Source organism: Hemibagrus wyckioides, linkage group LG02 (assembly GCF_019097595.1).
Source record: "Hemibagrus wyckioides isolate EC202008001 linkage group LG02, SWU_Hwy_1.0, whole genome shotgun sequence".
Classification (NCBI taxonomy): Eukaryota; Metazoa; Chordata; class Actinopteri; order Siluriformes; family Bagridae; genus Hemibagrus; species Hemibagrus wyckioides.
Genome location: NC_080711.1, coordinates 11,178,564 through 11,189,407, shown reverse-complemented (window position 1 = coordinate 11,189,407; position 10,844 = coordinate 11,178,564). Strand labels below are relative to the sequence as shown.

The window sequence follows — 10,844 nt, the reverse complement described above, 5'->3', positions numbered from 1 at the left end:
CCTGCTGCTTGCTTTGAAGCAATGAAACTGAAGAGTCCAGATCAATTGGGCAAAGAATGTTCATCTGCCTCCACTGTCTGAGACATTACTGCTGCTGACTAAGCGTTTGGCAGCTAAAGTGCTGACGTTCAGCAGGAAATTGCTTTATTTTGATTGGATCTTGAAACTGAACTATTTCAAATTTGCAAATTCTTTAACTTTTGGAGTTAAGTACATTTATATATATATATATATATATATATATATATATATATATATATAATATATATTTTAATATATATATTTTAAATTTGTACTTTGTATTCATCATCAGTTAAATATTTTATTTTAAAAATACACAGTCAGCGAACATACCCTGAAATATTATATACAGTGAAACGTCTCCTCAAGTACTGTTACTTGTTACTTTCCACCAGGGGAAAAAGTAGAACTTCAGTGACTGTACACTTGGCCTTTGTAGTATTCTTCACACAGTGAGTGCAGTGTGGCAGTGTCTTGGGATAAAGAATAAAGTAAACTGGAGCCATTCACTTCAATGGACATGTACTGGTCAGTAGGATCAAGGCCTGAGCTCAGATATGTATCCCATAATCCTACAGGCATATGCAGTCCCAGGAGCTCCAAGCTGTTTTCAATGTTCTTCCGCTTGAACTTGAATTGGATCATGGTTTTGGTGTAGTGGTTGAGAGTAGTGACAGCTGAGGCCATGCAGGTAGCGAAGGAAACCCAGGCCAAACTGGGGCAGAGGGAGAATGTGAAAGATTATCATTTATAAGCTTAATAGATTAACATTAACCAAATAAGAAAAATTGACATAAGCCTATATTTAGAAAGGTTTCTTTAAACAGGCAACTGTAATAAAGACAAATTTGGATGTCAGGTTTATTTAAAGGAGAAGTTCACTTCCATAACAAAAATGTACAAATTTATTCACCCCATTGTCATCGTAGACGTTCATGTCTTTCTTTCTTCATTTCAGGATTTTTCTCCATATAATGGACTTCAGTGTTTACTAGTGTGGAGAAGGAGGACCGCTCTGAAATTGTTGCATGTGGAATGACACAAAGTTATATGTCTTTTGTCAGTTTTTTGTTCAACTTTGTGTCATTCCACACACAACAACTTCAGAGCGGTCCTTCTTCTCCACGTTAGTAAACACTGCTCTGTAGTTCCATTCGATGTGATTATGTAGTAGCATCGTGGACGTGTATCCCATAGCTAGTGCTAGATGAGCTTTTGTGGTTAAGAAGAATACACCTTTTTAATTTTTCAGAAGAACTGACTGATCATTTGGCTAGATAAGAGCCTTCTTCCTCGGCTGGGATTGTTTAGAGCTCTTTGAAGCTGCATTTAAAAACTCACGGGGCACCATTGAAGTCCACTATATGGAGAAATGTTTTCCTCAAAAAACATCATTTCTTTACGACTGAAGAAAGAAAGACATGAACATCTTGGATGACGAGGGGGTGAGTAAACTATCTGTAGATTTTTGTTTTGGAAGTGAACTTCTCCTTTAACACTTTTAATCAGTTTTGTGTGTGTGTGTGTGTGTGTGTGTGTGTGTGCGTGTGTATAATAACACATTGCTGACTCACTATCGCTATTTCAGCTGCCACACAAGCTGTACCATACTGAATTTGATGATCCTTCTTTCCCATGTACCATGTAATCAAATTTCTATTAAAAAAACTAACATAGACCATCAATCACACACAGAACAGATGTTGACTAGAAGGCTTGTAATGGGCGGCAAAAATTTAATTAATCTTTCAAAATGTACTTTGTCGGCTCAGATTTAAGACGATTTTACCACCAAGTACTGAGTTTCAGAGACACAGTAAGATCAGAGATCTCAAACATACGGTCTGCAGTCCGGAACCGGCTCAATAAAGGTTCTGATCTGACCCGTTCAATGAAAACTGTGGTCATAATTAAATGATTTTTTGTGGAGGTTGCCTCACTCTTTTGTGTAATTAAATCAAAAGATTTGAAAAAGCACTAGCCTACATAACTACACGGGTGCTGAAAACCTGAGACTCCCCTTTCAGAGCGGGTGACAAGGCAGTTTAAGATTAAATATTTTCCACTACCATTCCTTTTGCATTTTTATTAAATTCTATTAAATTGCTGCTAAACAAATAAACAAAAACAAAATACAAAATGTTGTAGTGATCAACTAATTTAGCTGCTAAAACTATATTTATAAAAAATATTCAATTTCTTTTGTCAATACTATACTTTCTGACTAGCTGCTACCTCTGTAGCTGCCATGTCCATATATAGTATAAAATGTATTATGTTATGTTTACATTTACAGCATTTTTGTATTATATTGTTGTGTTGTTTTGCATGACCTATTACAGCTGACCCTTTATCCACATTTTTCTGTGTAGTGGTCAGCACTGCATTGTCTTTTACTCTGCCGATTGCCCTGTTTTAGTAATTATTGTACTGTATTGTGCTCGTTGTACACTTTTACGTAGTCCTATGTGTAGGTGTATTTAGTTCTGTGTAGTCTCATGTAGTACATGTCTTATTTTATGTAGCACCATGGTTGTTTCATTAAATAGTGTACTGTACATTTCAGCTGTACATGTTTGAAATGACAATAAAGCTACTTGTCTTGTTATTCCAGTAAAAGCAAACAGATATCTTTATGTAAAAGAACTAATTTAGGGGTTTCACATTAGCAGAAATGAATACTTGTGCAATGACAACTTTTACATTTTTTATTGGAAAAATCTGATAATTTGTTTTCTGATGCCAGAGTTAAAATGACTTCTATGATGATGTACACTATATTGGCAAAAGTTTTGGGACATCTGCCTTTACTTGCCCATGGATGTAATATGGAGTTGGCCCGCCCTTTGTAGCTATAACAGCTTTAACTCTTCTGGGAAGGCTTTCCACAAGGTTTAGGAGTGTTTTTATGGGATTTTTTTTTTTTACCATTTATCTAGGAGTGCCATTGTAAGGTCAGACACTGATGTTGGACAAGAAGGCCTGGCTCGCAGTCTTTGCTCTAATTCATACCTAAGGTGTTCTAGCTGGTTGAGGTCAGGACTCTGTGCAGGCCAGTCAAGTTCCTCCACACCAGACTCACTTATCCATGTCTTTATGGACCTTGCTTTGTGCACTGGTGTGCAGCCATGTTGGAACAGGAAGGGGCCATCCCTCAAACTGTTCCCACAAAGTTGGGAGCATGAAATTGTCCAAAATGTCTTGGTATACTGAAGCATTAAGAGTTCCTTTCACTGGAACTAAGGGGCCGAGCCCAACCCCTGAAAAACAACACCTGAATTCAATGATTTGGAGGGGTGTCCCAAAACCTTTTACAATATAGTGTATGACACCATGGTACTCTATCGTCAGCCAGCAGAGGGCGGCAGTGGCACAAAGTGATGGCGGCCATTTGGGAAGATTCAGCTGCCCAAAATTCTCCAGGCTGATTAACCTGGATTGCCTGCACCTGCCAGGCAGGATGCTTAAGACCAACCTTTGTAGAGTGGTGGACTGGTATGGTATGTCAGGGCTTTGCCTGAGGGAAGGTGAAATGGGTGAAATAAAAAGGAAATGCAGAAAGAATACATTCTCAAATAATTCTGTGATGTTGGATGCTATTCCCATTTAAAAACTTTATTTGTCCTGGTTTAGTAGAAAGATTCCAAATTATGCCCTCCACAAACAAACCCTCTCCTTAACCTTTATTTTATCAACATTCTCTCTGCAATTTGGTCTACACAGAACCATCCCATATCACTAGGGTTATTGTTGCACTGGTCTGTCTCACCTGATCCTGGGCTAAAATGAGTTTGACATCTCTGCTGTAATTGAACTTTTAGAAGCCCTGACATTTAAAAAAAAAAAAAAAATCTGTATAGTTTTACATTTTGGCCTCAATTATGCTGCATCACGTTTATCTGCCATCAGAAAGTCACTGGGCTGCAGTCAGTTTCACAATAAGCTAAATTTCTGATACAGATCACCCTGGGAAATTTAATAAAACATTGTCAACACATAATGTCACAAAGCTCTTGTGTTACATTCACTTGACATCAAATTCGATGATTTTATATATACCTTTACAAATGTTTCTGTTTACATCCATCATCATAAGAGGCTTGTATTATATTATTACAATATTAGACTAGTAACGTGACTTTGCCTTATTTGTTGGTCTGGCTTTGACTAGACTGTGCTTTTTTAATGCACACGCATTTTTTTAATGAGACTAAATATAAATTGAGAAATATAACAAGGATGAACCAGCATCCCTCTCTTAAACTGATTTTACTTACAGATAAGACCAGCTGTAGTCCCAGGTTTTGGGTTTCCAGTCTTCTGGACCCAAAATGACAGCAAGCTGAAAGGCTGTAGTGAACATCATATGTGCTACCATGCCAAACAGACCTGTCAGACAACAACACAGGCAAGATACTGCAGTGTCTGTGGTGATCATAGTGCACACCACAAGGGTGCAGTGTTGCTCAATGTTCAGTGTTAAAGATAAAAATAACAGCAGTCTTTCACGGTGTCAGATAAGAATTTGATTCAAGATTTCATTTGGAAATGATAGAAATGACAGTGGGAGAATGATAAAGAGGATGAACTACTCTGTTAGAACCACTGCCCCCACTTCAGTCCAATTACAGCACAAACCATTCCTGCATCACTAAAATCTCTCCCTGTTCTAAAGCTTCCTTTACATGCACTCCCTGCCTCAACATTTTAAGTGCTTTTAGACAAATTAGAATCTGCCATTTTGTTGTGCACAGGTGTAATGAACATTTTTTTTTCATATTCAAATACATAGCTATGCTGTTCTGTGTTAGCTGGGTTAAAAGGCTGCATGTGGAGCAGCTGGACCAGCTGGCATTGCGTAATCCCCCTCCCTTTAGCTCTACTCAGAGGATCTCCTGCCTGCCATGTGAACACTGCTGCAGCCTCTGTGACTGACGAAGCTACAGATGCAGCACAACTCTAGCCAGGCTGCCTCTGCTTAACCCCCTTTTTTAGGTACTTGATGAAATGGAACATGATTAGCAGTGCTTCAGGGCTGACACATGCCAGATTGCTGTTTTAGAAATGCTGTTAAACTGCCACAAGTCATTAATGTGGCTAAACAGCAACACTCCAATAGAAATACTTTTTTTTATAATAATAAATATTATTGTTACTATTATTTTTAACTAATTAATTACTTTTTTGCAGGGGTATAGATCATATAGGTATTTAAAAGAATTTAAGTGAGACAATTTATTTAACTGCTATTTTGCGATTTATTTACAAAAGATGTAGCATAACAACTCTTATATCAGAGACAAAGTGTTCTGAAAATAAATTGTATGGATATTTTTTTCCCCAATGCTGTTACTGACTTGTTACTGCTACAATTACTCCCTTATTTTTTTGTAATTGACATTTACGTAAGTACATGTGTAACCATAATATGCCATTAGCCAAATTACCAAACTGTAATACAGATACATGTCTGTAAGTTTACTTTACTTATCCAAGTGTGAGTCACATAAACCTTTCTTTAAGAGCTTCCTGTTTGGTATTGTGGGGACTTGAGTCTAGAAAACCCTTATCTGAACCATGACTGGTTCAGAATATCATGAATGAGGTGTCATGACACAAAGTTGACCGGTGAATTAAGAGTAGCGGCCAGCTGGGTTGGTTTACTGTAGTGTAAGTAATGGTGCAATGTTAATACACAAATATGTGACTCGTAACTTGTTATTATTTACTCTTAGTGTAGGCTGTTACCTGAAAGTGCAGTGAACAGAGCTGCAAAAGCGTTCAGCTTGAGTCGGTTCATCCTGTTACAGCAGTGACTCATATCCATCGCCATAAGTGAGACTCCAATAAACAGCAAAGTGACGTACAAACACTCACCAATAATGCAGAGCCATAACACCCCTAAAACGAGAGAAAATAGAAATTTAATTACTTCAGCAGTGTAACAGCAGCCTTTTACAAATGACCATGACCTTCTTCAGCTTGCTTGCATTTAGTTGAATGTTTTGAATGCCAAAAAAGCCATTACAGATGTAACATTTGATGTAAAAAATTAGGTCGGGGGGAAACTCAATACATAAATATATATTTAATAAATGTATACAAAATATTATTATTTTATTCCAGTTGCATCATTAATGCAATGGAGAAAGCAATAAGTAGGAAGTTCAATTCCCCTATTAATGCTGATTTTGTTATAAACTGAGTGATTTGCATTGTTATTCAACATAAATGACACCTATGGCTTACTCACCTCTTTCATGATCAGGTGCAATCTCTAAAAATGCTCTACAGGTGAATCCTGTAAACAAAGAAATTCTGTTAATATGTCAGTTTTCTCCATAACTTCATTTCACAATGCACTATATATAACGATTTCATCTCTAGAATACTTACCCACTAGATCAACAGCCTGCTCACAAGTGAACCAAATACCTGTGTGGAATTTTTTCAGTATGAACTTTTCCTCTCCAGTCTCGTAAATATACTGCACCAGACGTGTGTTGTTCACATCAGAGCTATTGAAGTGGATGCAGTAGTCCTGCTTGATTTTTGCTTGGCCTGTGCACAAGGGCTTCACTACCTTCCTGGTCCCGGAACACCAGAAGCTGGTTGTTACAGCAGAAACAGCCAAGGCGAAGGCTAAGCAGTTTAACGTGAAAGCCAGTGTGGCTCTCGAACCTTGCTGAAGTTTCATGGCTTCCTTCTGGCTTGAGTCAATTGATATTATATGTCCTGTGACTGAACGATTCCTCTCTTCAAACATGTGTGTCTTTGCAAATGCGTTTTAGATTAAATATTCAGCAGAGCAGTTATTTTGCAGAGCCAAAGCATCAGCATCGTTTTTCAAACTCTCTCTCATCCTCTTTGTGAGCTTTCTTTCTGATCCTAGCTTTCTCTTTTTCTCTCCACCCACCCTTCTGTTAAAATCATTTTACTGTTCATGTAAAAAAAAAAAAAAAAGTACATGTAAGCGCTCAGGTTATATCATGTTCTATCTAAAGCCATAGTATAATTCAGTAGAGTGATTTAAAAGATTATCAGTCAGATTACTTCCCAATCTGGTGCATGGCTTTTTCTTGTGTTCAACTTAGGACTTGTGCATCATTCTCAGCTATTCTTTGAACTGTTGAAATAGGATGTGCTGAAAAAAGACAAAAAAGGAAATCAGAATTTTTTTAAGCATTAAGTAAAGACTAATAACGTAAGGTTGTAAAGACCTACTGAACAATTTATGCTGTGTGTGTGTGTGTGTGTGTGTGTGAGAGAGAGAGAGAGAGAGAGAGAGAGAGAGAGAGAGAGAGAGTGTTTATATTTCATGATTATTCAGGAGCCAGAATGAAAACATTTCCATCTTAGACCTGATTACCTGTTTTATGTACTATCATTGACAATGCATTATTTTACATGTCAACTCAGCATCACTAAACCACATCTTGTTTAAAGGTAAACTCTTAAATGTTGAATCTTAAAACCTCAACTGTTAAAAGTCTAATGTGGATCCTAGCAGTTTTCTTGTCAGAGAGCCACTGCAGATAGCTAATAACCCTGGACATCAACATTTTTCTCAGCTGTGTTAAATAATCAAGACTGTAATATAAGGATCCTGCAATTACACTTCAACCATAAATGATTTTCAGATATCGTAGTAGGATTCTTTTGTTTTGGTCACTTGCATGTGACGTGAAGATGACTTTATTTTCCATTGAACGTGATAAGTTCAGCGTCATACATAAGCCTCCTTTCTTTCTACGATGACGCCAAGGCACTCGAAACAGATAAGAAGCGCTAAGCACACAGACAGTAGCTCAACCTACAGCATGAATACACACTCAATAAAGAACGTCTATGGCAACAAAGGAAAAAATATATCATTTTATTAATTAATTATCTAAATGGATTAGCTTTAAGGAGTGCAACACACTTCTCTCTGATGTGAAGGCAATATTAGGAGGGGGAGAGGGGGTGTTATAATCTCAACAATGCATGTGCTCATCTTATGACTTAAAGTCCAGCACAAAGCCAGACACTCAGTCGCTCCACCTTTGCAGTGACATCATTTCACCCCAGTAGACTTCCGCTTAGAGGATATTTCATTTATCTGAAATTTATCTCCAAGGTTCCCATTTTATATATCAGTTATTCAGGATAAAAATAATCAACAGAGCTGTGGAAACTCTGCCATTGCATTAAAAGGCATTTGATTGTTACGCAAATAACTACACGTCTTTAATAGTAAATTTTACCAAAGAGCAGATTAAATGAATGAATTAATATGTAATAAATGATCAGTATTTTTTATGGGGTGTATGGAGTAGAAAATAGGACTCTCTGTTATTAATAATTTTACACTTTAACATTTTTTTACTTGAATCCAATTACAGATACATTTACATAGTTCTTGCCTTGCTGTTCACTGTGCATGTACATAAGACCTGGGTTATAATTAGGGTTAGGTCTGGCCTGGCTCCTGGGCGCCTGAGCTTACAGGGGGCCCCTGCTTGCTGTTGGATTCAAACAAAAATGCCATGCAATGTCTACACACAGACACTAATCTGTTTTCAATGAATAACAAGATTTTATTAATGATTTCAAGCATTCTGCAAAATATTTTTCTAAATGTTCATTTAGTTCTACATTAGGAGAGTGTTTCTTTTCTAAACCTTTAATAAATCAATGTCATACATTAGGTTATTTCATAAATATAAGTTCAAGGAAATCAACATAGATGCGACAAATGAAACAAAAACCCATGGGACTGCTGTGGTGATGGTCACGCTAATGATCTACTGTGGTAAACAGTTGCACTGCCATTTAAGATGTCAGAGATGTATGACGTAGCTAAGTAATCTCTCCAAGAGCCTGCCTGGGTATAAAAAGAGAGCCCCATAATCCTATCAAGCAGGTACCTGAGTTGGAGTTGTCAGGTAGAGCAACCCAAGAAGATTTACACCTCAATCTAGTTGGGTATTCAGACAAAAAAAAAAATACACTAGAGAACTGATACCAGAAAGCAAAAGCAGGAAACAGTAAAAGTGGTGATTTAGGTTTAAAATACAGCATGGGAAACAGCAAAAGCAGCGCTTTGTCCAAGGAGATTCTGGAGGATCTAAAATTGAACACCAAATACAGTGAGGCTGAGCTCAGCGCCTGGTACACCACCTTCCTGAAGGAGTGTCCTAGTGGGCGCATTACTAAGGAGCAGTTTGAGGGCATCTATGCCAGCTTTTTTCCCGACGCCGACCCCACTGCGTACGCCAGGCACGTTTTCCGCAGCTTTGACCTCAACGCCGATGGCACGCTGGATTTTAAGGAGTACATAATTGCACTGCATTTAACCTCCTCAGGCAAAACTCTGCACAAACTCGAGTGGGCTTTTGCTCTGTATGACGTTGATGGCAATGGAACCATCAGCAAAAATGAGGTTCAGGAGATTGTGAAGGTGTGTATGTATGTACATAGTCTAGGTGTGTATAAAACAGTGTATAAAAGTATTTTACTTTGTTTTTGTTCATTCTGGATCATATAACGGATTAAGTCTTTAGCCTCTAGTCTGAATTAATACATCTTTGAATCAATTTATTCATTCTTGATTCTGCCTAAATCTAGGCAATTTTCAATATGATTCCTGTTGAGGACCAGACAAAACTTCCAGAGGATGAGAACACACCAGAAAAGAGAGCAGACAAAATATGGAACTTTTTCCAAAAGAAAGAAAATGGTAATTACAATTTGTATAGATAAAAAATATATATATATAATATAGGATTAAATGACACCCAAAATAATTACATAACATTACTGTAAATTATATTTTCTGTTTCTCCATGTGGTAGAAGTGTTAGACGTCTGTAAACAAGTGTTTCAAGAAGAAGCCCTTAAAGCTAAAACTTTTAACCTTTGAAAGATGGGTATAGTTTTCATCAGAGTATTAGCCTCTAATATATATAAAATATCATGTTCTCATGTTCTCTCATTGGCTTTTGCAGATAAGATCGCAGAGGGTGAGTTCATTCAGGGAGTGATGGACAACAAAGACATTTTGAGGTTGATTCAGTTTGATGAGCCAAAGAAGATACAGGACAAACTGAAGGAGAAGAAATTATAACATTCACACTGCTTTCTCCTGAGACTGTGCACTGCTCATTTCCTGTTTACACAGCTAAACGTTATGCCACTCTGGCACTCTTTTGCTCAAGAGGATCATGTTTGTGTGTGTGTTTGCATGTGTACTGTCTAAGTTAACACAGCAGAGCCAAAACCCTGACCGACCATCTGTATTTCTATTGCACAACTGTACAAGCCCATTCAAGCCACTGTATGACCATGCATGCACTCGATTTCAATTCAGATTCATTACTTGAAAATCTACCATGCATTTATTTGGTTTATTTGTTTATAATAACAAGGATGATGTATAAAGAAGGTAATGAGAAAGCAATTAGGCTCAGGTTAGCAATCCCTCTGGCATAATCAATCCTCTTAAATTCTGAAGGTCAATCCAGGCGAACTCTCATGAGCCAATGGCAGTTTTAATTTTGGCAGCTAATTTGTATTTGTTCTGGCCTTTTTATATTAACAACAACAAAGTACACTTAGTTATATTTAGTCATTAGTCACTATAGCTAAAAAGTTTAGCCATGCGTCCACCCCCCAAAAAAAATTTGATTGAGTGGAACATTGGATTGTATTCATGCACTGATCAGAAGATTCTTTTACAGAGCAGTGTGTAACCACATCTTTACCTATTTGCTCGCTAACCATGTGTATTAATTCATTTCCATGTTCAAGCACATTTGTTGGGAAGTCAGCGGTGGTGTTGG

At 37.4% G+C, this 10,844-nt stretch overlaps 2 protein-coding genes across 2 annotated transcripts; one reads left to right on the top strand and one right to left on the bottom strand.

Moving 5' to 3' along the window:
- Positions 1-301: 301 nt before the first annotated feature.
- Positions 302-6,786, bottom strand: LOC131342939 (germ cell-specific gene 1-like protein). The gene is made up of 5 exons (XM_058374280.1): positions 6,418-6,786; positions 6,275-6,322; positions 5,770-5,922; positions 4,299-4,410; positions 302-736 (listed from the first exon to the last, which is right to left on the bottom strand). Exons 1-5 carry the CDS (start codon positions 6,716-6,718, stop codon positions 433-435), a joined length of 918 nt encoding a protein of 305 aa, XP_058230263.1. The 5' UTR covers positions 6,719-6,786; the 3' UTR covers positions 302-432.
- A 2,296-nt stretch (positions 6,787-9,082) lies between these two features.
- Positions 9,083-10,129, top strand: rcvrna (recoverin a). Its single transcript, XM_058417189.1, has 3 exons — positions 9,083-9,463; positions 9,631-9,742; positions 10,011-10,129. The coding sequence occupies exons 1-3, from the start codon at positions 9,083-9,085 to the stop codon at positions 10,127-10,129; spliced, it is 612 nt and encodes a 203-aa protein (XP_058273172.1).
- Positions 10,130-10,844: the final 715 nt, after the last annotated feature.